A 27514-nucleotide genomic window follows, 5' to 3' on the forward strand; every position below is an offset into this window, starting at 1 on the left:
GGTGTCTTCAGATTCCCCTACCGGACATCGTGGACCGGTGACTCAATGTCAGACTACGACGAGGTGACCGCCTTCCTGGGCGAATGGGGCCTCTTCCAGCGCCTCATCTTCTTCCTACTCAGCGCCAGCATCATCCCCAATGGCTTTACTGGTTTGTCAGCCGTGTTCCTGACTGCGAGCCCGGAGCACCGATGCCTGATACCGGACACCGTGAACCTAACCAGCGCGTGGCGCAACCACACTATCCCGTTGGAAACGAAGGACGGACGACAGGTGCCTCAGAGCTGCCGGCGCTACCGACTGGCCACCATCGCCAACTTCTCTGCGCTGGGGCTGGAGCCGGGACTGGACGTGGACCTGGAGCAGCTGGAGCAGGAGAGCTGCCTAGATGGCTGGGAGTACAGTCGGGACGTCTTCCTGTCTACCATCGTGACTGAGGTAGGTGGCAGCCCCCTTGTCAGGATCCGGTGACACTGCGAGCGACGGTTAAGGTCCATCGTCCAACGCAGCACATGTTCCTGGTGATGGGCATCCTCCCGTCAGGTGGCCCAGGCACCGTTTATGAGAGGACTTCTAGCCACAGTATACCCCTCAGAGTACAAGTGCCAGGCTGACCATCCGTCTGTAGAGCCACGTTGAATACAGAGGCCAGCAGATACTGCCCTGGGACCTTGAGTGGTGGGACTTTCTCTAGTTAGTGATGTGACTCAGAGGGGCGGAGTTGGGGCTTCAGAGAAGTGCCATTGTCTTAGCTTCTGTCCAGAAAGGAAATGGTCTTTACAGAATCTTTTAAAGTTAAGGAAGTATGTGTTCCAAAGTCTCTTCCCTTTCTCTAGTTTCTCTTCCTTCCCTCACCTATCCTCACTGCAAAATGAAATCTTGCCATGCCCCATGAGATTGTCATCAGTTTGCCCTCGTGGGTTGTGGGTTGTTTTTCTTTCTTTCTTTCTTTCTTTTTTTTTCTTTTTTCTTTTTTTTTTTTAGTTTTGCAAGACAGGGTTCTCTATGTAGCCTTGGCTGTCCCAGACTCACCTTGTAGACCAGGCTGGCCTCAAACTCACAAAGGTCCACCTGCCTCTGCCTCCCGAGTGCTGGGATTAAAGGTGTGTGCCACCATGCCCGGAGGGTTGTTATTTCTTAAAGGATCCGTGTGTCTGAAACTCTATTCAGGGTGTCTTGTTGATCTGGAGTCTTTTCCACAGTATTCTGAGACAAGATCATTGGAGAGGTTAGTTAAGGCACATAACCTCTGTAGGGCGAGAGAAACCTAATTCCTCATCCCCTTCATTTTATTCTTGATTCTTTGCCTGGCCCCTTGCAGTCACTCAACTGGGGATGTGGCATGGTGCATGTGAATGTGTTTTGGGGACTTAGGCACCAATAGTAACTTCCTGGAGTCTCAGCAGTATTGAATATGCAGACAGTAAAAAGAGTCTTATGTGATGGTGTGGTTTGAATGAGAATGCCCCTCCCATAGGTTCATATATTTGAATGCTTGGTCCCACATTAATGGAACTGTTTAGGAAGGGTTAGGAAGTGTAGCTCTTTTGTAGGACCTATGACTTTGTGGAAGGGGGATATGTCACTGAAGGCGGGCTTTGAAGTTTCAAAAGCCCATGCCATTCCCAGTCTCTCTCTCTCTCTCTCTCTCTCTCTCTCTCTCTCTCTCTCTCTCTCTCTCTCTCTCTCTCTCCCCCTCATGGTTGTGGTCTGAATATGTAAGCTCACACCTGCCTGCCTGCCCACCCACCTGCCTGTTGCCATGCTCCCTTCCATGATGGCCATGGGCTTACCCTCCAAAACTGAAATTAAGCCCCCAATGAAATGCTTCCTTGTATAAGTTGCCTTGGTCACGGTGTCTCTTCACAGCAATAGAAATGTAACTAAGACATATGGCATCCAGCTGCAGCCTCACTGAGTCAGGGGACTCACTGGTTAGGCTTCCTGGGGAAGAAAGTCTCAGTGAGCCTACCCGTTAGGTCCCAGGGAACAGCAAGAAATGATAACAAGGATGTACAGAAAGGAATGCCAGAGAGAAGCCAGGAGTCCTAGTATGGCATGGAAGCCTCTTAGGGGCAGGGACTGAGTTTCCCTCCTTACAGGGGCTCCATAGACCCTGGGTGCGTTATTTCACCCTTCAAGGGTAGAGTGTGCGCCGTAAGATTCATGCCTCTACGTGTATTCTATGGGTGGCTGGAAAGCTGATGTCCCTCAAGCCTGTGCCTCCCTACTTTGTGAGTAGTAATAGTGAAAGGTGAGATCCACTAGGTGTCTTAACTGAGTAGCATGCCAGGTCCAGGCATCACTACCTAACAGAAGTGAGGAGAGAGGTAGCTGAGTGCAGGAGATTAGGTTTCTGTGTCTCCCTGAACCTGACAGGATGCTGGATGAAGGAGATATTTTAAATTGAAAGGGTGAGGGAATAAATTATGAAACTTTCTAGAAGGCTTAAGAGCTAACTGATAGACAAAAGAGAAACTTGAGGCGTCACAAAACTGTCTGGAATGTTTTAAGGGAAATGTGACTCTCCACCTCGCTGACTGCAGCTTGGCTCTGGGTGTGTCTAAGACCAAACAGTAGGGTTGCAAACAAAGAAAGAGACCCTTCCTAGGAGGTCAAAGACCTTTCTGTGTCCACGTTTCAGGAAAGCTTGGTGAGCTACCTGCTTGTAGGCTGGCCCCTCTTCGTGCTCCTTGGTCATCCCTGGCACACCTGGAAGCCCTCGGACCCGCCCCATCATGCTTCTGAATCCAGGACTGCCCCTTGCTCTGAGAACCTGGGGGATTCCTTAGGCTGCTGAGCCACCTGCTCTGTGGTTTCATGGAAACTCAGCCAAGTTTGCAGGCAGAGCTTTTCTTCATAGCTTTGTGGTGCCTGTGACTTAGGACTCCTTCAGCTGAAGTCTTGCATGGCTCTGCATTGTCTATTCCATACCTACCTCTGCTTTCCCTAAACTTCCTGCCTAGGCATTGACAGGACTCCAAGCCACTCTCTGTTGTTCTGGACTGGCTTTTCCATCAGCCTTGTCTCTTGCCTAGATCATCTTAGAAAACCAGAATTCCTTCCCACTGTTATCTACAATCACCTGGATGAGAATTCCTAGCATCCTAGGTGATAGGCTTGCCATGAGTCTGAAATCGAGGGGCCAGAGGCACCTGGACCCAGGTTCCCAGGACCTCACTGCCTGCCTGCCTGTACTAGCCCTCCCAGCTCCACCCCACCATCTCTATCTCTGTCTCTTTTTCTAGAGAATCACAGACTTTCATTTTTGCCTTTGCAGCGTCATGACAAACCAGAGCTGCCCCTTGTGGGCCCCTGGCCCCTTGTGCATGCGTAACCATAGTAGACACAGCTGTCAGGAAGCAATCAGATTGAGCCCCTCTCTCACTCAGAACTGTCACCCTGGGTCAGAGTTCTGATAGTGACACAAAGTCCAGAGTCATAGAACAAAGAAAAGGATTTATTGTAAAGATGGAAGTGTGGGGTTCATCTGGACTTTGTGCAGCTAGGCCCATTGCCTAAACCTAAAGGAAATGATGGTGCTGAAGGATGGTGGCCCTTTTACCCATTGATCCACTCACCCATCCATCCATCATGTAGTTCCCAGGTCATCCCTCTGCTCAGGGCACTGTGGGGATGAGAGAGGCTTTTATAGCAAATACTACTTCTCTGTTTCCTGACGACCCTGAGGCAAAGGGCCACTATTATTTTCTTCAACTTTCTTTTGTGGGATTGAGTCTTATTGCATTGCCTTAGCTGACCACAAGTGATCTTCCTGCCTCTAGTTCCTGAGTGATGGGACTACAAACTCACACAGCTAGGATTCAACATTAATTGTAGTGAAAGGCAGACCAAAATGTGTTTACAGGGCCTTCATTAGAACGTGGTGCTTGCTAGTATGCGTCTTCGTTTGATGTAGTCAAATTGGATACATCTCTGTGAAGACTTTTACCCTTGGGGCACAGATCCTAACATTTTTTCCTTCCCAAGAGACTGTACCGACTTCTGTCTCCCCATAGCAGAAAAATAGTGCTCATTTTATATGAGGTAAAGAGATGTACTTGTGGGAGACAGAAAGCTGCCCTGGTGGGTAAGAGTGCATGCTGTTCAATCATAAGGAAAGGCCTGACTTTGGATACAAACCCCCATATTAAAAAGGAGGAGGAGGAAGGCAGGAAAGAGGACGAGGATTCTTGGTGCTCATACAGAGGACCTGAGTTCAGTTTCTAGAACCACATCAGGCATCGCACAAGCCACCTGCAACTCCAGTTCCAGGTGATCCAACACCCTCTTCTACTCAGCACATGTGCCATACACGCACATAGACATGTACTCATACACAAAAATTTAAATAATCTTTTTTTTTAAAACAGAGAGAGAAAGAGCACCGGGTGGTGGTACCCATGCCTTTAATCCCAGCACTTGGGAGGCAGAGGCAGGTAGATCTCTGTGAGTTCAGGATTGCCAGGGCTACATAAAGAAACCCTGTCTTTTTTTTCTTTTTCTTTTTTTTTTAGATTTATTGATTTATTTATTTTGTACAGTCTTGTATCTGCATGTACACCTGCAGGCCAGAAGAGGGCATCAGATCACATTATAGATGGTTGTGAGCCACCATGTGGTTGCTGGGAATTGAACTCAGGACCTCTGGAAGAGCAGACAGTGCTCTTAACCTCTGAGCCATCTCTCCAGCCCAAGAAACCCCATCTTGAGCAAAACCAAAACAAGAAACGAACAGAAAAATAAATGCCAGGCAGAGCCACAGTGTTCCGTGACAGACCTGGTCTCGAAGAAATAAAACAGGATACTCCTCTAGTCTCCATGGATGTATGTAGACTTCCATGTCTGCACACACATGAAGACACGATCATCACACACGCATATGCATTAAATAATAAATGATATAATTCTTCCTCTTTTAAAAAAACTCAGCAAGTTGTTTTTTTAAGATTTATTTTTATGTGTATGAGTGTTTTGCATGCGTGTATTTGAAGTCTACCACAGTCATGTGTTACCTGTGCCAGCCAAAAGAAGGGCGTGGGAGCCTCTGGAAAAAAGCTTAACAGTTTGATTGAGACATGAATGAGATAAAAGAGTCTTTCTTTGTGGACGGTTTGAAAAGCTTTGACAGCTATATTAATATACCCTAATTCTGATAGGAATTAGCCACTTCCTATTAGAGATGCACATTTCAGACCAGAAAGAAGTATGGTCCCCTGGTCATGGCTGTTCTAGATTCTCCAAGCTCGGGTCCCCTCTTTCAGCTCTCCAGCCATGAAGCTTGCGACTCCAGGCCAAGGATGCTCATCCACTCACCTTGTAGAAGCTTTAGCCTGGAAGAGAGTCTTTGTGAGAGCAGCACACGCCCGTCTCTGTTGATCACTGGGAAGGCAGTGTGCTCTGTGGAAGGCAGGCAATAGTTTGCTGGCAGGGGAAGCAGGTCTAGATTCTCATGAGGGTGGCTGTGCATGTGAGGTCTGCAGAGACTCCACTGTACACAGTTTCTGACGAGCAATACTTTCTAGGAACCACTGAAGTCCCTGTCTGGACTGTCTTCTAGTCTTCCAGCTCCACATTGGGCTATGGCAGCTAAATGTCTGTGTCACTGTTTCCCCATGTGCCCCACTCTTCCCTGCACACCTCATTTCCTGGTTATGGTAACTGTACATGGAACCACACAAGCAGAGAAACCTGTTTTCCACCCCAACCTCTGTTTTATAGACAGGGAAATTAAGACTCTGTTCAGAATGATGAGTGGGGCCTTATGTGAGGTTGGAAAACCAGTTAGCATTTGATTAGCAGTTAAAGCCCAGATTCCAGACTCCCTGCCCATAGTTCCGAGGCATATTGGGATGAGTCCTGTTGGCGTGTGGCTCAGAATATCACAGGGACTGAGGGACCATTGGCCTTGGTGGGAGCCCAAGCCAAGCTGAAGGAGCACGTTTAGACAGAACACCCTAGGCCCTTTGGCCTCAGTCTTCTGCTGGATGCTTTGGCTCTTAGACTTCCTCAGTTGCAGTGGCCTGAAGTTCACTGAGCAAGGGTACCTTGCCTCTTCCGTAGCCCTAGACTCTGTCTGGATTCTTAGAAGTAAGCACACCAGGCCTTGCTAACTAGAGGTCAGTGTCTGGGTAGGGTGCTGCTGCCTGCCCCTCCCCTCTCCTCAAGCTGAATCAAGACATGGGAGCCCACTCTATGACAGACAAGATGGAGAGGGAGAGGACACCTGAGTTCTCTGCATTGCTGCCCGGGTGAGCCATTTCCTAGATTAGTGAGCTCAGAGCACTCGGGGATGCAAGGGATGCAGATTCATTTTCCAAAAAGCCTTAAATGTTAGAAAAAGGAGTGAGTAATGTATCCTTTTGTTCCTCCTACAGTGGAACCTGGTGTGTACGGATGACTGGAAAGCCCCACTCACCACCTCCTTGTTTTACGTGGGTGTGCTGGTGGGCTCCTTCATTTCAGGACAGCTCTCAGACAGGTAGTGTCCAGTACTGATAAAGGAGTATGTACCTGTACTTGAATTCAATTGATGATGTTCTGTTGTAGTAAATATAAATATATAAAATAATGGTTATCATAAAATCAGGCTGTAATTATTACAGTGGTATTATTTAACCCACTATTATTTATAATCAATAAAAACACAGACACCTGTTGTATTTTAGAATAGCCTCATTTTACCTGGGACTGGACAGAATTAGTCCTCTAAACTATCCTGATCACTTCCCAGTCCCCATCCAGGCCATCTGCTTAACCATTCCTATCTGGGCTACTCCCATCCATAATCCCAAACACTTGGTAGTGTCCTTCATACGGGCTGCTTTCCTCCATCCACACTGATCCCGCCACGCGCTTCTCTCCACACTAACCCATCGCAACCTCTTCTATCTTTCTGTCTCCTCTCCCTCTCTCCCTTGTGGTCCCCCGATCCCAGGCCTGTGAACCTCATACTCTGCCCCTTTCTCTTCTGCCAAATCCCAAGTTTCAGCATTTTTAAATTAACTAATCCACTTTAAATAAGGTAGAGCAAGGTTTACACAGCAAGGACAGGTGTGCATGAGAATGTGCTCCCTCTGGGCAACAACCAGATCTTGAGGACCAGTAATTAGCACAATATATATGTACATATATAGAGAATAATTATGAAACAATTATAAAAACCAATAGGTAAGACTTACATAGACAACGCCTAGTCTAAAGGTATTTGGCAATTTAGGAGAAAGTATCCTACTGTCTATGCTATCCTGGTGAGTTCAGAGTTCTGTGTCCAAATTATTTTCTATCATGTCTTATAACTAACAGCCTAGATCATCTACCCAGACCTTAAAACAGCTTCTTAATTCCTAAAAAACTAAGTTTAATTGTAGAACTATAACTATTTGGTCTTCAACTTCATCAGAGAATTGAGAGGGAAGTGCAGGCCAGCAGTGTCTAAAATTTAAAATGACAGAGACAGTTCACTGCCTGGAAAGCCACCCAAAAACTCTATAATGTTGGAACATCATCTTCAGCCTTCTGGCCCAATATATTTGACAGATACATTTATGAAGCAGGAACTATTAAGGACTTGCTTTCCCTGTCTTGGCAGAGCTCAGCAGTCACATTGGCCTGCATCCAAGCTTGCCCAACTTAGGCAGAATTTTGTCTGTGGTAGAAATGAGGGTGTATTATTTTCCCAGGTGGCTTGTTTGCCACATTTGAAGCCATCTCCATATGGAGGATCTTTGATGTCCATCATCATCTTTGAGGTAAGCTGGGGGTTCTGCCAGGAGATGACATGTCTCATTGTCAAAAAGTCTTAAAATAATGAAACATCCTTAAATGCCATGTTCTGTAAGTTTTTGAGGTTTTTGAAGACCACATATAATCATTATCTATCCATATGATGTCTGAGTAGGTAAAATGCTGCTTGCCTTTACCTATTTTCTATCTGTTTAACTTAGGAAGCATATTCTTGTGATAATCTAGACTAGTAACTGATAAGACTGAGGTTGATTAACTAACCATTAACTTGTATTATTTAATTATCCTGAAGAGCCTGCAATAGAAGTTTTTTTTCTCTCCTTTATTAATTTATTCTTGTTACATCTCAATTGTTATCCCATCCCTTGTATCCTCCCATTCTTCCCTCCCTCCCATTTTCCCCTTATTCCTCTCCCCTATGACTGTTCCTGAGGGGGTTTACCTCCCCCTGTATATGTTCATAGGGTATCAAGTGTCTTCTTGGTAACTTGCTGTCCTTCCTCTGAGTGCCACCAGGTCTCCCCCTCCAGGGGACATAGTCAAAGGTGAGGCACCAGAGTATATGAGAAAGTCATATCCCACTCTCCACTCTACTATGGAGAGTGTTCTGTCCATTGTCTAGATCTGGGTAGGGGTTTAAGGTTTACCGCCTGTATTGTCCTTGGCTGGTGCCTTAGTTTGAGCGGGACCCCTGTGCCCAAATCTGCCTATCATAATGTTCTACTTGTGGGTTTCTAGGACCCTCTGGATCCTTCTACTTTGCCATTCTCCCATGCTTCTCTCATCTAGAGTCCCAATAGAATGTCCTCCCCTCTGTCTCAGTTTCCTGGTAAGTGAAGGCTTTCGTGGGACATGCCCCTTGGGCTAATATGTAGATATAAGTGTGTATATACCATTTGAGTCTTTCTGCTTCTGGGTTATGCAATAGAAGTTTTAAAGATATTGGAAGTAAACCTTGAATTATAAATGAGTTTGGTGGGTACAATACCTCATACTAGAGTAGAAATGTGTGTGTGTGTGTGTGTGTGTGTGTGTGTGTGTGTGTGTGTAAAAGATAACATTAAAATTGAGTTCTATACCAATAATAAACTTATTTATCAACAATAAACTTATTTTGCATCAATATACAAAAGTCTATACCAATGAATTAAAAATAACTTTATTTAAATATAACAATATCTCTAAGTTAAAGAGTAGATATAATAACCTACCTTTTGTCTTATTATTCCTATATTTCTATAGTCCCTCTTCTTTCTTTTCAACCCCTTTCTCCTCACCTGAGAAAGAAAGATAAAGAAAAGAAAAAAGAGAGAAAACCCTGAGTCTAAGTTTTTATACTTTGGTTTTGTCTCTGAATAAGACCATTAATAACATAACCATCTCCTAATGACAAAAAACATCTATAGCCCAAGAAAACAACTAAAAATCTACTCAACCCCTTTAAGGGAAATGTCATTCTCTTAAGGTTGCTTCCTGCTGATTTTGAGGCATAGCATACCTTTTTGGGGGCCCAAATAAGACTGGGAGAAATGGTTAAGCAAGTTAGCAATAACATTTGTGGTCCAGTCTGCAAATGTTGAGAAAATCCAGGCTTAATAGAAGTCCTGTTTGGAACAGTCTAAGATGCTGGACCAGTTGAGATCAGCAACTTTCTTTGGAGCTGTCCTGGGAGCAAGTTTTGTAGGAACAGCAACTGAAGCACCTGCGGCTGGAACATTCAGGATACTGGAATAAGTGTGTCAGTGTCTCAGCATCCTGGAGGAGGAATCTTGTGAGGTCCAATCCAGTGTCACCACTGTCCAGTTCTTTTGTTCTGAAAACATATAATTTCTCACAAGTAATATATAGTTCTAAAATAATAAATGCATGAGATGTGCAGGATGCACAGGCGAATTAAGGATGTTTTCTGCTCTTTGTATGAGCAGAAGAAAGAAATCTGTACATCTTTATTCATGCCGTATGAAGCATGGCGTGTAACAATATCATGGAGATTCTATAGCCAGCAAGAATTATTGGCTCTAAAAGACATTCATGTTTCAGCCAGCCTCAGAGCTGTTCCCAGGTAGCAGATCAGCAATATAAGTAAACTGCTTGTTCTGCAGTTTGACGTCACATAAGTATAGACTGACTTAATTTAGCAGGCTGTCTTTTACCTAGGTCTGTTCCATTTTGACCTCTCTCAAAGAGGATATATAATATTACCATTACCAATGAACATACAGTCATTATCGTATTGAAATCACAACAAGACTATATAGATCCAAATATCCTCCTCTGGACTCTAAGGCACCTGTTGCATCAGGCCAAACTGCCACCTGCCCCCCCATGAAAGCACCTTGGGTCTAAAGGGATAAGCTAGTTGCCTAGAGCAACCGAAAAGGCATTACCTTTTAAAACCGACTTTAAATTCCTTTTTACCTTTAGTGTTTAAGCATACGCTCGCTCGGCATCTTGTACCTGGGTTTCTATGCTTGTTGTGGCTATCTTTGTCCCGCCCCTTCTCCCATATGGAATGAGCAGTTTTGCCTTTTTTAGCCTTTGTGGTTTGGGACCTAACTTAGGTACCTGCATAGTACTCTGTGTCTTTTTGCACCAGGTGTGACCACCACCTGTCCCCAAGAAAGTGCCTTGCTTTTAAAAGGATAAGCCGGCTGCCCAGAGCAGTGTGGCACCTCATCTCAGTCAGTATTTAATAGCTGTGGGAGGCATGCAGCTTGTATGTTCACCTCCCAGCCTAACTTTGGGTTCTTATATGGATTAACAGAATATCCCTTTTAGGCCAAAATGCCTATTGGCACCAGTTTTCCCCTGGGAGCCCCCCTTTCTAAGGAGGTTGGCTGGCCTTTTAGGGCAGTGTGACATCATCCTCTTTTTACATAAACCTAAGATTGATGTGTATCCATCCTCTAGATCAGTAAGGCCATTATTATCCAATATTAAGAAAAAAACTTACATAGTAACTTTAAGGAAAAAGTTGTCACTTTGAATCCTAGCCTCTTTGTAAGTAGCATATCTTACCAGGAAGGGGCCCCACCCTGACTTATTGTGTAGACCAGGCTGGTCTAGAATTTACAGAGATCCACCTGTCTCTGTCTCCTTTGTGTTGGGATTAAGGGCATGTGCTACTACCACCCCTGTTCAAATATTTCATCTCAATTACATGATTATAACTCTCGGTTTTAGAAAGCAACAAATTTGAACTGTGATATTCTGAATCTAGTCAAAAAATTCAAAAATCTCCTACATTTTAGCAACATCAATCACAAAAATATCCTCTCTATTTCCCACTATAGGGAAAAGCAAGAACTTTCAAAAACAATCAAGCAAAGAAACAAGAAAATTCTAAGTTTTGGGCCAGTTATGCCAATTCAGGCTGCAACAGCCAAGCCCTGTTCATCATTTCTTGGAATCTGGCTGTTGCTAAAATGTATAAGCGGGTCCTTTCCAGAAATAGCTGACAGACATCTTGTAGCTAGAGAGCTCTGAGCTCCAGCTGCCATCAGCCTCCCGTCCTTTATCAGGAAGAGCCCCTTTCCTCCTGCCTGTAACTTAGCATTCAATCCCTCAGCTTTCTCCCCATTTCTCCCTGAGTTTTCTTAGAGAGGACAAAGAAAACCATGATTACCAGTGAACACACTGCAAGCAGGTCCGTGACAGCAGCAACCAAAGCGAAGCCATAAAAGATCTAAGCACTCTATGCCACAGTGTTTTCCACTTTAGCTGTAGTCCCAGGCTTAGCTCTCGGTAGCGTGCCTTCAACCCTGTAGCTGTGCCTTGAGGTTGTGGTCCAAGAGAGACCATGGCAGCCTTCGTTCACTACCCTGTGTCAGCTGTGTTGGAAGGCAGTAGCTTCTCTTAAGAGAGCCGTGCCTTTGAAATGCTTTTGGCTTTGGTTCCCTACTCTTTGATTAAGAAACCACCTTTCACCCACGACTTGTCAGGCTGTAAACTTAGATTCAAGACCCCTGTTGGTTCACCAATATGTTGTACTTAATATAAAAATATCTTGTGCAGTTTCTTCCTCCAAAGTCTTCGGTTGGGCAGCTGGTGCCTGTCCCTCAAGCCCTGAGCGCATCACATACACAGACACATGCTCCCCAGCCACAGTGTATATGGCAAGGATCTGGCTCCTCTCTCCACTCAGTGCATGTCTTGGACACGCAGATGGCTCATGGTGGCAGTTTCCATTACCTCAATTCCTGGGCTTCATAGCACTAAAGTGAAATTAGTGAATGGAAAGTGACGTCATAGGATTAAAGCCGGCCTTTCATTCTAGACTGACTGCTTCCCTTTTGTCAGCAGGTACTTCCTGCTTTGGACCTCATCCATGCCCCCACTGTCAGGGAGACCATCCCAGGATGCCCAGTCCTGAAAGGTTTTCATTAGTAGTGAAAGTAGGGGAGGGATTGAGGTAGAATGCTCTTTTGGGGTAAGAGATTTCTCAAAGTAGTTATTAACATCATAGGCAGGCAGTGGCCAGCACGGCAGGAGTTCAGAGAAAAGTTGAGGCACAGTGGCGGTCTCTTCTACCCTTTTTGTTTGTTTGGTTTTTTTGTGTGTGTGTGTGTAGCCTTGGCTGTCCTGGACTTGTAGACCAGGCTGGTCTCGAACTCACAGAGATCTGCTTGCCTCTGCCTCCCGGTGCTGGGATTACAGGCGTGCACCACTTTGCCCAGCTTAGATTTTCTTTTTGCAGTTGTTTCTGTTTTCATTTGTGCTGGAAATTGAACCCAGACCCTTGTGTGTGCTAAGCGTGCACTCTGTCACTGAGCTATACCCATCTCCTCCAGTTATTTTGAATTACAAGTATGTGTTCTATAACTCATTGTGCTATACATTTTATATTTGCATAATTTCTAGTTCTAGGGATATAGATTGTATGCAGGCTTTTTTAATTTGTGAATTTCATGAAAATTTGGTTCTATGAAAGTACATTATCTCAACATCAGTTCTGAGTATAACTTGTGCTGATATGTTGAAACTTCCTCAATAAATGAAGAGATATACTTTTTTTTTTTTTGTACATCTGCACTCGTGAAAGATAAAAATTCCTCCAGATCCTTGGGTAACCCATGAAGTTATTGTTTTTGTTGGATTTTTTTTTTGGTTGGTTGGTTTGGCTTTTGTTGGTTTTTGTTTGTTTGTTTTGTTTTTTTGATCCTCAAGAGTTAGAGTGGGGGCTGGAGAGACCGCTCAGACATGTAGAACACTGGCGGCTCTTTCAGAACCTGGCATCAATTTCCTGCACTTACAAAGATGTTCACAACTACCCGGCAACTCCAGTTATAGGCAATCTAATGCCTCTGGCCTCTGAGAGCACCAGGCATGCATGTAGTGCCCAGACATATGTGCAGACAAAACCTGTGCACATAAGATAAAATTATAATTAAAAATTTTTACCTCAAAGAATCAAAGATTGCTAGGCTGGTGACCTTTTGCCTTCTCAACAGGTAAATGTGCTTGCTGCCAACGACAATGGCCTGAGTTTTGTCCCCAGTGTTCATGTGGTTGACAGAGAGAATCAGCTCCCACAAGTTGTCCTCTGATCTCCACATGGGTACACCCCAATAAATAAAAAATGAAAGAAAATATTAAAAAAGTTAGAATAGTAGACTGGGGTGTGCCTCAATCGTAGAACATGGGCCTAGAATTAGATTCCCAGCCCTGGTCCTACAGAAGAAAGACTCAGGTTGTCCATAATGGCTGTGTCAGCTAAGTACAGTAATAAAACAGTGCGCACAATTACCAGGAACATTTATTAAGACAATGCAGGTTTGGTCCATTTCTTTGTAAATATAGTTTGCTCCCAAATGTTACCTACATGTGACTGTATTATATTTATCAAAATATATGTGTGATTGTCTATTTTATTGTATTAATGATATGAAATGTTCCATCATGTGTTTGTTTCCCAAACCTCTTTTCAAAATGGAAATAACTTTTTAACTTGTGAGGGAATTTATTCTATATCTTATAAGAGTCAAATTATTATACAGTTACACATTTGTGGGTTTTTTTTTACATGTGTATTTTTGTCTTTAAAAAATATTATGAATGTGTGGATTTAAACATAACAAATCTCTTTCTATCTCCTTCAGTCATTAGCATCATTGTGGCACTGCCTTTGGGGCAGCCTGGATGGTCAAGGTAAGAATTCGTGCTGGAAAGTGTGGAATTCAATGTCAGCATGGAGACTGAGAGAGTAGGACTACCCCGATGACAGTCCATGTGGCCTGAGAAAATCCCTCTGAGTGGAGCCTGTTGCCACGTCCTCTCCCTGCTGCTTCTCTGTGACCCTCCTTTCCTCTCCAGGTTTGGTCGGAAGAACGTGCTGTTTTTGACCATGGCTATGCAGACTGGCTTCAGCTTCCTGCAGGTCTTCTCTGTGAACTTCGAGATGTTTTCTGTGCTCTTTGTCCTCGTTGGCATGGGCCATATATCCAACTACGTGGCAGCATTTATCCTGGGTATGGACATCAGGTTGGAGTTGAGTACTTGATCCCATGTTTCACTTTACTGGAGACAAGTTGTGGTGTCCCTCGCGGGGAACGTGGCTAGACTGCCCCAGCCCGCCGGGGTTCGACTAACGCTCGGGAGGAGAATTTTCCTGTATGGAGACAGAACACTAGACATGAAGAAGGGGGCAAGTCTGCATTCTGATCAAACCCCGTTCATTGAGAACTTTCACAGAGTTTATATAGGCACAGAGGCATGGGTATTTGCGTAAGCAAGGGTTGCTATGGATACCTAACTCTGGAATGCTCCAGCAGGTAGGTATCTACCTTTACAGCTGCTATAATTGCAGGAGAGAAATTCCATGAAAGTCATGATGGATCTGGTTAGTCAGGAAAAAGCTCCCGGAAGTGCTGCTCACAGGCAGCTGGCCTTTAATCTGATCTTATCAGTAGACCCACCAGAAAAGGAGTAGCTCGGGGGTCTGGAATGACCAGCCCCCACAATAAACCACAACAGGTGTCTAACTGCCGACCTACGACAAGGTCAGCTAGTTTCCGGTGAATGGCAGACTTCTGGAGTACTAGGAACCTAGGTTCTGACAAGATGGCTGAACATTGGCCATGTAGCCGGTCCCCAACACTAGACTTCCTTGTACCTAGAGTTAACCTAGGTTAGCGGCTGGGAAATTGAGCCACACCAGTTCCTGACTTCTGATGTCCAGTTCTCCGCTGGCCTCTGACTTGGGCCTCTTGGCCTTATTAGTCCTTCAGTTATTAACTAGAATTCACCATGCAGCACCCCTTTTTAAGGCTTGCACAACAAGGGCTTAGGAAACTGAGGAAAGGAGGCACAGCAAGGGGACATGGGCTGTGATGGGCAGGCTCCCCGGGAAAAGGAGATGCTGCAGGGCATTGGTGGATATCAGTGTCTGCCAAGGAGAGTGGGTTGAACAGTCCAGTTGAAGTCCTGGTTAGAGTCTTCTCTGCCCTTTCAAGGCTCTGACTCAGACAGGCTACCTTGTTCGCACTGGAAAGCTTCCAGTCTCCCTGGTGGAGGAGCCTTGCTCTAGCTAATGAGGTCACAAGGTCTCTTCAGTTGTATTATGGAAAGGATGGCTATTTTCTTTTCACACTTACTAAAACATTTTTCCTCAAAGGATAATAGTTAGCATGTGTAGCTTTAGTAGTGACTTTGCCTTTGGTGAATTCTTCCTCTGTAAGGACTTAAAGGGGCCTAACACTCTTTAGCATGTGTCTGAGGGGGATGATGATATTTTCCTGAGAGCACTGTTACCTAGGGACCTCAGAGAAACACCCCAGGGACAAATCAGAGCAGACTTAGTTCAGATGCAACCCTTCCCAGAGCCTAAGAACACAGAGCTAATTCTGGCTCCCTCCTTGTCTCTATGTTGAAAATGATACCATAGAAGGTTCATAAGGAAACAACCCTAAGTAATGATTAACTTGATTTCTCCCTTGTTTTGAACAGGAACAGAAATTCTTTCCAAATCGGTTCGAATTATATTCGCCACCTTAGGAGTTTGCATATTTTATGCATTTGGCTTTATGGTGCTGCCTCTCTTTGCGTACTTCATCAGAGACTGGAGGAAGCTGCTGCTGGCAATCACTATGCCAGGCGTGCTGTGTGCGGTTCTCTGGTGGTGAGTGTGGCCCTGCCCTTTGAGCTGCCTACCATGTGGGATAGCTTTGTCTCATGTCCAGTAGCAGACAACCATAGCCCCCAAATCCCAATTCTAGATCCCAGAAAAATGGGAATGAATATTATTTTTCAGTCAGTTCAGAAAGTCTCTCTGTACTTTAAAAAAAAAAAAAAAAGCCCAAACAACACAGAATCTGTTTTGTTGACATAGGCGGGCATCTATTCTGCTCTAGCCTAGGTCGAACTAAGAATTTGCTGCCAGTAGATAGGGTCCAGCTGACCCTCTGGGAAGTTCTCAGATCCCAGCCAAGTCTGGGCTGTAACAGCTTGATGCTGAGGCCCCAGGCCATTGGGTGCTGGGAGTTAAAGAGAGGGAGAGCTTCAAATTGAGCTTCCTTGAGTGATTATGCAGAGGAAAGCACGTCCCAGCTGTGCTACCAACAGAGGGGGGCTTGGGCAGGCAGAGCAGAAGCCATTCTGAGCCAAGAGTGGATCCTGGTACAAATCACTCCTTAGAACAGACCACAGTGAGAGCCTTATCTCATGCACATTGGAGCACATCCTGGAGAACAGTGGGAGAAGAAACAGTGCATCATGGTTTTTGATTATCACAGGGGAGAGAGGGCTGCCTGGTCACTAGGTTAAGGAAAATATGCACCAAGACTTCATACACCAACTCTCCAGCATTGATAACCTGTTTTGTGTAGAGAGACTGATAAGTCTGTGGGCTAAATCAGAGGTAGAGTGAGGAAGAAAAGGATGTTAAGTGATCACTGCAGAAGTCTCTGTGGATCTCAGAGACAGACCAGAAGACAGCAGCAGGATCTGGTGGACCTAACTCAGCAGAAGTCAGGCATCAGGAGCCCATCTTGCACCTTCTCCTTAAAGCCCAGAGGGGGGCACCATCACTGCAGACATGGAGGTGGCAGCCAGAGTGGGGATCCCCTTGAGATGTACAGTGTGCTACAGTTTTTGCTCACTGCAGTCAGTGTCCAGCAGAGCTCATATCTCAGGTGGTTACTGAGCCATCTCTATTTCTGCCTTACGAACACCTGACACTCCACACACCTGCCTCTGCATCTGAAACCTCATTTCCATCTGTAGTTAAGCCATGTCCAGCCTCTGGGAGAGCAAGTGAGCAGGAGGCCTCACTAGATTGTACCTGTGCTTCCAGGTTCATCCCCGAGTCCCCCCGATGGCTCGTATCTCAGGGGCGAATTAAAGAGGCTGAGGTGATCATCCGCAAAGCCGCCAAAATCAATAGGATCGCTGCACCTTCCACTATCTTTAATCCAAGTGAGGTAGGTAAATACCATGTGGAAGCTGGTGGGAGGCTCACACTGGCTGTTTGAGGTCAGCAGCATACAGCACAGCTCACAGGAGCTTAGTCCTTGCCCTGCCCAAGCCATGGCCATCTTGAATGTAAAGGCTGTTAAAATGCACAAGTTGAAGGAATAGAGAGATGATTCCGTCTGTAAAGTGCTTGCCACACAAGCATAAGGGCCTGAGTTCAAATCCCAGCAGCCAACTAAAAAGCCAGGCGTGGCAGAGTGTGCCTGGGGAAGTCACATCCCAATACTGGGGAAGCAGAGACAGGAGGACCCCAGGGGCTTACTGGTCAGCCAGTTCAGCAGTCAATGAGAGACCCTGTCTCAAAGATAAGGTAGAAACGGGATTAATGATGACACCCCAGGTCAACCTTTAGCCTTCACACACACGAGGTGCATACACATATACACCCATGAACGTATGTACACACAAACCTCAGAAGATAAGAGCAATGGGTTCCAACTACCTAATTCTCCACCGTGGATTTTTTTCTTCTGCCATGCTTCCTTTACCTCCTGTCTTAGTAATCATATGTTTTAAAAACAATTCCTTTTTCTTTTATTTCATTTATTCATTCACTCATTCATTCATGACATATATTTTTTACTATGTAACACTGACGGATCTGGAACTCTCTATGTAGACCAGGTTGGCCTCAAACTCACAATGATCTAACTGCTTCTGTCTCCCAAGAGCAGAAATTAAAGAGATATGCCACTGTATCTGGCTTAACCATTACTTTTAGTAATAAACACCTTTCATGAGAAAGAGGCTCCCATCAGCTTTAGCATTTTGGGAAGTTGTTTCTTACCCCTCAGGGATTGGCCTCTGAAGGTTATTAGACTGCTGGTACATTTGCACTCAGTAGTGGTCTGTCACTCCTTTTGTTTTATAGCCCATTATCCTAGATCCAGGTTCTTTCTGATGGATACCTCTCACCTGTTGTGATGCACCATGAGTGATTAATTGCAGCGTAAGCAGCAAGCATGTATGAGATGCTCTGAGCTCATGAAGACTTGGTGCTTAGTTACAGGCAGCCAAGATGCTGATGCCCACCAAGAGTCTGTAAGCGGTGGCCCAGCAGCGCGGTCTTTCTGCATGATCTAGAAGGGCTCTGAAGCACAGGGCTGAAGGCATTTTAAGTGAGGTGGCTTGGGTGGCATTTAAGTAAGGGGTCAGTCTGAGTAAACTCCTAAGCCTCGTTGGATTATGAGGCTGTTTCAGAGAGTTCTTTGAGTTCCAAGTTGACCTTTTGCCGAACTACTGAGCTGGTAAAAACAAGCTGCCAAGCTGGCTTAGCTAAGAAAGCAACATCGGTGTGTTTACATATGTGGTTCAGTGGTGGCCGTGGCTCTGCCGAATCTCAGAGGAAGTTAATCTGGCTGAAGGGCAAGTCAATTTTCCTGGTTTCAGTTAGAATATTTTTTCTGGAAGGCCAGCAACTACATGATATGAGGACTCACAGCATTCATTCCACTGAGATATCAGCTTAGTAAAACACACAGCCTTATTTTTCTGACTGAAAGAATCAGCCTAACATAGGAATTCCTTAAAGGCCTCCCTGGGAGGTGGCCAGTGAGGATGGACAGGGTGATGCAGGGAGGTGCTTGTCTGCTTGGGCTTCTGCAGTTGCTGTACACCTCTCTTTATCCTTCATTGTCTTCCATTCCAGTTTGTCATTGACTAAGCCTGCAGGGACGTGGGGAAGGCTTGGACACCTCCCTTGAGTCATTGTACTTCTGTTTTTTCAAGGAAGAACCTTAGAATGCTCCCTAAGTCTTGAGCAGTACACAGTGAAAATGAGGGTTCAGGTGTGTGTCTGTATGAGGCAGGTCTCCAACTTTCCCTTCCTACACCATTAACTACATTCTTCCTGCAGCTACAAGACCTAAATTCCAAGAAGCCTCAGTCGCACCACATTTACGATCTGATCCGAACCCGGAACATCAGGATCCTCACCATCATGTCCATAATCCTGTGGTGCGTAAGTGAGCCCTGCCTGGGCCTTCCCCACTCTCAGGACTCTTGTCTGCAGACGTGCCTCAGACCAAAGCTGCAAGCCTCTGTCATCACGTGATGCAAGCATGGCTGCCCCAAGGACATAACCGTTTTTAATGTAATGGAAACTCAGAAAAGGAGCAAATGATCATGGAGGCTGTTTGGGATCTAGGAATTTCACAAGGGCCTTGTTTAGTTTTCTTGTCCCTTGTTTCCTCCCTCAGTAGATTATCTGTGGTAAATAGCCAGGAAGATGCTGACAGCAACTGTGCTCATGGCGACAGAGGGCAATCCCGTCAGTGGGGCCACATTGCTGTCATTTGCACAAACCCTGCACACCGTTTCCTTCATCTGGCTGCTTCTTCTTAAACATGTTCTCTGTTGGTGATCCCCACTCTCTGGATGGGATATTTGGAGGTTTGAGGAAGGGTCTCAGTGAAGACACTTTATCCTTTAGGTTCCAGAGGCTGCTAAGAGCTTTCTGGAAACATGAAAATGGGATGTGGCCCTTCTGGGATGTTTATAGAACAGTGTTCTCAAACTTCCTAAAGCTGTGACTCTCTAATATAGTTCCGCATGTAGTGGTGCCCCCAACCCTAACTTTTTCATTGCTATTTCATAACTATAATGTTGCTACTGTTATAATCGTAATGTTTGCAAAAGAGATTGGAGAATGGGGTTTTTTGCTTTGTTCTGTTTGTTTGTTGTTTGTTTGTAATGGCTCAGGGTGTGATTATTTTAATGTTGAAGTGCAGGTTGGAATTTTTTCTCTGGTGAATAACTCGTTTTGAATTATATAAAACATCTTGCTGAGAACTTTCTTTGTGGGATATTCTGAAGATATAAATCAGCAAATTATTTACCCAGGGAAAGATAAGTTTTGTGCTATGAAGTAAGGCACAGGGTGAAGTCTACTACTGCCCTCTCATTTCCTTCATCAAGAGCAGTTCAGAATTCTCAAGATAAGAGTTTGTGAAGGTGTGTGGGTCTGCAGAGACGGGTGCTCTCTTCTGTACCCTTTGCAGGCTGACCATATCAGTGGGCTATTTCGGACTTTCTCTTGACACTCCTAACTTGCACGGGAACATCTATGTGAACAGCTTCTTTTTGGCTGCTGTTGAAGTCCCAGCCTATGTGTTGGCCTGGCTGTTGCTGCAGCACGTGACTCGGCGTTACTCCATGGCAGCTTCCCTTTTCCTGGGTGGCAGTGTCCTTCTCTTCGTGCACCTGGTACCTTCAGGTATGAACCACATTTATTTGGAGACCTGAGTCTTCTGTGCTTAGTTTTCCTTGAATCTAGCTATTAATAAGACCTTTACATCTGTGTCACAAGTATACATACTCACTTCAAAATCAAAAGATGGGGTCACAAACCCAGAGCATTCTTCATGGCCTGGGCTTTGTTCAGTGGGAAGAAAATACTAGGCTGCTGGTTAGTTAAGCTCTAAGCCCAAGTTAACATGTTCCTATCTCTTTCCCTCTCTAGAATAAACAGCAATGCAGTCCTTCTATCTCTGTCTTATTTAATTATTCATAAACAGCTGGAGTGGGTCTGCATGGAATCTCTTTCTAGTAGAGAAGCCAACAAACAAGTTAGACGCTATTTCTCTGCAGATGTTTCTCTGAGTCTCTGTGAACAGAAACAAAGGAAGCAGGAGCTCATTAAAGAGCAGTCACGGGAGCACTCTGAACAAGAGGCATTCCGTAGAATTAAATGAGGGAGCAGAACAGCACGAGAAAGTCACGGAGAACATTTCAGAGGATTTGATAGAGAGGACAGAGCTAGGCATGGTGGGTCACGCCTGTAATGCCAGCCCCTGGGAGGAGGATGCAAGAGAATCAGAAATTCAAGGTTATCCTTGGCTATCTGGGGAATATGAGACCATCCTAGGTTACATGAGACCATAATAAGAATAACAATAACAACAACAACAACAACAACAACAACAATAATAATAATAATGCTGAATTCTGGCAAGTATTGAGCCAGTGTGCTTCAGGGTGACAAATGAACTAGTAATCAATAAAAAGAAAGAAAAGAAAGGTCTAAGAGGCATTGAACAGAGTTTTTCTGGTAAACCTGCCTTGGTACCCCACTAGTGGGCAGGAGGAATCCTTTCTCACAACCTGTAGAACAGATGACAAACCTTATTTGCCCATCACTTGGCAGAATCATTCCTGCCCCTGTGGCTTTTGGAACCTGTGATAGTTACTTTGAGGCCTGTGGTACTGGGGCCCTTCTGCACGGGAATAGCAGAAGGAGCTCAGGGGTGGCTGTAGTGGTTCTCACAGAGCTCAGAGTGACCTGTGGGACACTTAGTTATACTCACCAGGCAGTGAAGTCTATTGGAGGATCATCCCTAAATTCAGGTGGTTTATAGATTCCCCCCCCCCAATGGTTTTATTATACTTATTCATGTGGATCAGGGAGACATGTTTTCCAGCACCATGTAGAGGTCAGAGGTCAACTTGCAGGAAGTGGGAAGAGTAGGTTTTCTCCCTCTAGTGTGTGGATTCTAGGGATCAAACTCAAGTTTCCAGGCTTGGCTGAAAGCTCTGTTGCCCACTGAGCTCCCTAGAAGCCCAGATCTATGAAGCTTCGTGAGTAGACCGGAAGCATGAGCTGAGTTAGGCCTGGACTCCCCCGTTCATATCCAAGTCCTTAGTGAGTCCCACAGTGCCTCCATATGAGGTTCTGGAGATGCAGCTCATCCCTAACACAGGATGGCTTCTGGAAGGCAGGTGGACTGGGTGGATGGGCGCTCACCATCTCAGCCTCTGCTCTCCTTTTAGTAATCTCCTTAGAGAGACATCTTAGCCATGGGGCTTTCCTCTGATAGGAAGTTACAGAACCAGACCAACTCTCTCTACCTCACATCAGGGAGAAAAGGGAAGAGAGCTCCTCAGGGGCAGCCCTTACACTGATCCCTCTTGCCTTTGCTCTTTCCTTGTCTCTCCAGAGTTGAAATATCTGTCTACTGCCCTGGTGATGGTGGGAAAGTTTGGAATCACCTCTGCCTACTCCATGGTCTATGTGTACACAGCTGAGCTGTACCCCACTGTGGTGAGAAACATGGGTGTGGGGGTCAGCTCCACAGCATCCCGCCTTGGCAGCATCCTGTCTCCCTACTTTGTTTACCTTGGTAAGTACCATGATGCACTGGAGCGATGGGACAGAAGCTCTAAGTGGCCTTAGTGTGAGCTGGAGAACAAGCGTCTGTAGTTAGCAGGATGCGTCACTTCCAGGATCCCTGGCTGGAGAAGGTTCCTTTCCAAGTGTAGTGTGGAGGAGGCACTCACTTGCAAGTGGAGAGTAGCTCATAGGCCAGCTAGAGGGCATGAGAAAGTGTGGGGGTTCCGTTTCAGTCTCCCCTGACACTCCGTCACGAAGTACAACTTCTTTATCCTAAGAAATGCTTTAAGGAGCCAGTGTCTTTACTGGAGAAATTTCTTCTTGGATTAGGAACATGAAGAGAGCCATCTCCATTCAAGACGTCTGATGGGCTGAAAAGTTGCCGTCACTTAGAACCCTTCATTCATTCAGTGTATATGCAGAGATCTGAGGACAGTTTAGGGAGTCAGTTCTTTTCTTCTACCATGTGGATCCTGGGAACCCAACTCAACTCACCAGGCCTAGTAACAAGTAATTTAACCAGCTGAACTATCTCCCTGGTCTCCACTTTGCTTTTCAAGACAGTAGCTCACTAAGTTGTATGTGCTGGGCTTACACTTGCTCTGTAGTGCCAGTGGCCCTTAAACTTTTGCTCCTCTTACCTCAGCCTGTCCAGTAGGTGGCATACAGGCCTGCATGGCACACTTGGCAAGGTGTTTTATGCCATTTGACATTGTACATAGCAGGACCCCAGTTTCTCTGGCTTAGAGAAGTGCTCCCTCCTGGCAGCTTCTCCTCCTCCGCACATAGCTCTGGAGAGGACCTGCCAGTGTCCAGAGAATAGCATGTACTCTGCGTGAGTGCTCCATGGCCCGAGTGGGCAGTGGGACCGTGTCTAACCTGAATGCAAATCAGCCTGTGACACATCTGTAGAGGTGGAAAGTTGTTTCTGTGATAGACAAGTACCTTGTGCTCTTGGGAACCCTGCAGCTTGCTGTCTGTTCCCCTATACCTCTACCCTACCACTTGTGGACACTGCTGGACCTCTGGGCACATCTGTGCCAGGCCTTGGTTCTGGAACTTTCTAGATGCCAGACTTCACTCTGGCAACTCAGGCTTTGGGGAGCCCTAGAGCCAACAGGAAGGTGAGTCCTATATGGAGTGCTGACAGAATAAAGGGCCAGGATGAGACCCAGCCTTACTGTAACCTGGGCCCTCTGCTTGACCACAGGTGCCTATTACCGCTCCCTGCCCTACATCCTCATGGGAAGTCTGACCATCCTGACAGCTATCATCACCTTCTTCTTCCCAGAGAGTTCTGGTGCTTCTCTCCCAGACACTATTGACCAGATGCAAAAGATGAAAAGGTAAAAGGCCTCCTTCTTCCCAGTGTAAAAATATTGAGTCAGGTCCTGGCCAGGTCTTAAGGCCCCAGCCCCTTGAAGTAGTGCTCCCTGCACACTCGGTCTCCTATACAGCTAGACTACTTTAACCGCGGTGCTATCTAGAGCAATGACCCTGTGTGAACACATGTGTGCCAGTGAATTCAACAGTTTGGCTTAGTCCAAAGACAACAAAGGTAACTTCAGAATCCTCCATGTGTTTGTTGGATTGTTTGTTTGTCCAAATCTGACTTGCTTGCTTTGCAACTGATAGATATCTTTATAAGACTTGGAATGTTTGGTTTGCTTGTTTTTAAACAGAATGAAACGTGGGCCAACCTTAAGCCAGAAACGGGTTTCAGGAAGTTCTCAAGAAAAAGCCCAGAAACCTAAAAAGAAAAGCGTTGTGTAACACCCTCTCCAGAGGCTGAGAAACTGGATGGAAACCAACATGTTATAGAAATGCTGTCAATGACCAAGGGCTTTTCTGTTCTGTCAACCATGTGTCTGATGTGCTCTTGGATGGGGGCATCTATCCTGGAGAGCCACCTTCCTCCAGGAACACCAGGCTAACTACAGACAGCTTGCACATCCCACTACAGAGACGGACTTGGGCCCTCCACAGAAGTTAATGAGTCTCTTGAACCAGTGGGACTTGGAAGACTATGAAAGCATCTGCTAGGCATGCTTTGTTATTTTAGAAGACCTGGTAAGGTCACAGACAGAACCGCAGGTCTGTTTTTCCTCCTTTCCCTAACTGAAGAACTTACAGGAAAAGGAGTGGATGTGGCTCAGTGGCCCTGTGCTTGCCTGGATGCCCGGGGCCCTGGGTTCAATCAGATGCACCAGAAGGAAAAAAAATTATTTTCAGAAAATAAATGATTCCGTGGATAGTTTGGTTTCTTGTCTTTTCTCAGTTAAAGTTTTAACTGTGATTCTCTTAATTCATGACAGGACACAAGACCTAGGGAACCCTAAAGGAAACTAAGGTGGAAGCAGGTATGTAAGGCAGGCAGGCAGTGTGGGCACTGAGATGGTTCAGTCCCACAGCCATCTGTGCTGTATGTCTGGTCAGAGTCCCAGGATTGTCACACCCTGTGAGAAATCCACTGTTGAGGACAAGGCATGGCTCGCACTGCTGGGTAAATCAGAATTCTGGCTACCACACACTTACCTGTGTCTTGAAGGAAATGCATGGAGAACAAGGCGTCCTCTCCGTCTCTCAGCACTGTCATGGGGGTTGTTTGGTTTGTCATCTGATGTTGTGTCTCAAGTCGCCCTTCTGGAAAGACATGGCAATAGTCTGTGTGTTTCTCGGCCCAGGATTACCCTGGCTGTGGTATGCAGTTGCCACCACCCAGGGCCTTCCCAGCTTTAGTCACTAGCACTGCTGAGTGCCAAAAACAACACTATGCTTGTTCCTTTTACGCTGTACAATCATGGGGAAAATTACAAGAAGAAATGTAAATTGTGTTCACAGTCTCTCAGAGTTGCTGTCTGCAGTCATGTAACATCAGTGGGTATTTTGTGTTCAGTGTGGTTGTCTTCTCTTCTGATTATGTTGCCATGGTGCTGCTAAAGCACATGCTTCACCTGCTTAAAAAACAAAAAACAGACAGACAAACAAAAGAAAGAGCTGTATTTAGTGAAAGCTACTGAAGTGCCTTGGGCAATGAAATGGTTTTAATAAGCAATGATTTTTTTTTAAAATAATAGCAACAGACTGCAATCTTTATTCCTAGAATGGGATAGGCTCTTGTATAATGACTAATCTTGATAGTCAGCTTGACTACATGTGGGATTAACTAAAACCCGAGCAGCTGGGTGCAGTTAGGAGGGAGTTTTCTAGGTTGGATTATTTGATGTGAAAGACCAATTCTAAGTCCGTAAGGTCAGAACACAAACCCTAAATCTGGGCCACACCTTTTGGTGATGGCTCACAGGGAAGAGGGAAAGAAAGGTTTACCTTTCTGCCTGCTTGCCCTCACTCTCATTAGCCAGTTCACCTATCCTGTTCCTAAGCCATGACTTCACTGGTGTTAGAACGCATATCTGGTTTCCAACATGGACTGAAAACTGACCTTTCTCTCCTTGTGAGCCCAGCATCAGATGGGACTGCTGAGAGCTCCAGCCTTGTGGGATGAACAACTCCCAGACCATTAGCCTTTCCATCAGGAGCCGTTGTTGAATTGCTCAGACTACAGGCCCTAAACTACTCCAATGATCCCCCTTTTAATATATATTCGATGTGTCATACGTATTAAAACACGTATTATGTCATTTCTGTTCCTTCAGAGAACCCTGACTGATCCACCCGGACACACCACATGCAACTCTTCTGTAAGTTAATTGTAGCAGTGGCATCTACTTAACATTAACCATGAAGTGCACCAGCCTGGAGCACTTAGCCCAGGTCTCCCTGGAAACAGCCTGACCCCAGAGCTTCTGTACAGTTATGTACTGTACCTGGAATAGGACTCTGAGGAGCAGGAATACAGAACAGGGAAGGAGGGAGCCCAGCACTGGGATGCCTTCTTGGCTTGGACAGCACCAAGCAGAGAGTGTACACTGGTCTCAATCTCTGAGGAAGCCTGGGAAATACATCTCAAAAACATCTGCACCATGGAGAAAACTGGGGAGCACTTTCCTACCATCACCCATGCAGAAAGACAAGCCTGGGGGTGGGGCTTGTCTGTTCTCTACACTCCCAGTTTACACTGGCATGAGTCACACACAGATCCTGTCCCTTGCATGGAAAGCAGGAAGTTATACACTGCAGACCCAAGTGAGGCCCTTCAGGCTGCACCTCAGCAAAGCTGGCCTGAGCCTGCTTCAACAGGTGCTTGAAGCTACTGAGTAAGTGCTAGGACAGACAGCACTGGGCTGGGGAGGGAGTTACAAGACACATACAGATGTTGATGAACAGTCTGTCACAGAGCGCTCTCTGCTGGACAGTATGAATGGACCTAGGTCCAAAGCTCAGCTGCTAGTTGGACAACTAAAGGGCTTGTCACATGACAAACAGGGGCCTCTGGCTCCAGAGTAATATGGTCCCCTCAAACCAGGTCCTGAGCTGGGATACTGATGGCCTGCCTTCTCAGGAGCCCAGATGGTGACCTGCAGTCCCTGCCCACCATTTCTCCTGTGAGTGACCTGCTCCTGCACTGGCTTTTATTCTTGGTGTCTGGTTCCAGGCAGTCCTGACCTCCTGAAGCAAACACTGTACTGCTTGAATGCCCTGCACTCTCTCTGTGGGGGAGGGGGCAACAGCCCAAGTCCCTTCTCCTGAAAACTCGCCCTCTGCACAAGCCTGCTGAACATGCATAGCTGTTTCTAGTGGCGCCATGACTTCAGGAGGACTGTCTTCAGGAGAGCAGCATGCGAGTGAAGAGGCTCTGAATGCCTCTTGTCACTAGGAGCTGGCAAATACATAGACATGAGAAACAACTTTTAAGGAAGCCACAGCTTTTCTCTTCCTGTTGAAACATAAACACAACCTCTTCCCCAATGCAACACATTTCCTGACTTCCACTCTGAGGTTATCACATACATATGCTGATCTGATTCAGCAGTCCTCTCTAAAATCCAACGGTTTTTAGCAGCCATCCTACCTGCCTCATTGAGATTTAAAAGAATTTAAGGTGAATAAAGCATTATTTAATCTATCTCTAGGAGATCCCACATTCCCTTTCAGTTTTATGAGCATATTCTTTAAAGAACAGTTAGATCTTTCCACAACTGCTTGACCTGTAGGACTGTAAGGTATACCAATGACATGTTTTATGTTGTAATGTCTACAGAAGTGTTGCATTTTACTGAATACATGTGCCAA

At 45.7% G+C, this 27514-nt stretch overlaps 1 protein-coding gene across 2 annotated transcripts; it reads left to right on the forward strand.

Annotated features, from left to right (window-relative positions):
- Positions 1-24589, forward strand: LOC311587505 (organic cation/carnitine transporter 2-like). Of its 2 annotated transcripts, XM_084764388.1 has the most exons (11): positions 302-438; positions 6378-6481; positions 13845-13893; positions 14059-14213; positions 15691-15862; positions 17036-17162; positions 19070-19170; positions 20214-20428; positions 22149-22331; positions 23532-23667; positions 24004-24588. In XM_084764388.1, the coding sequence occupies exons 2-11, from the start codon at positions 6397-6399 to the stop codon at positions 24092-24094; spliced, it is 1314 nt and encodes a 437-aa protein (XP_084620514.1). In that variant the 5' UTR covers positions 302-438; positions 6378-6396; the 3' UTR covers positions 24095-24588. The 2 variants fall into 2 exon arrangements, with proteins under 2 accessions (XP_084620513.1, XP_084620514.1); XM_084764387.1 differs by lacking the exon at positions 13845-13893 and having other exon boundaries at positions 1-438; positions 24004-24589.
- The last annotated feature ends 2925 nt before the right edge of the window (positions 24590-27514 follow it).

Source organism: Acomys minous, assembly GCF_964271855.1.
Source record: "Acomys minous genome assembly, chromosome: 16".
NCBI classification, from domain to species: domain Eukaryota; kingdom Metazoa; phylum Chordata; class Mammalia; order Rodentia; family Muridae; genus Acomys; species Acomys minous.

Excerpts from the sequence above, each read along its gene's own strand:
- LOC311587505 (XM_084764387.1), top strand. The coding sequence starts at position 46 with ATGTCAGACTACGACGAGGTGACCGCCTTCCTGGGCGAATGGGGCCTC. Across the intron at positions 439-6,377 it reads TGTCTACCATCGTGACTGAG|TGGAACCTGGTGTGTACGGA; the intron begins GTAGGTGGCAGC and ends TTCCTCCTACAG. Across the intron at positions 19,171-20,213 it reads ATCATGTCCATAATCCTGTG|GCTGACCATATCAGTGGGCT; the intron begins GTGCGTAAGTGA and ends TACCCTTTGCAG.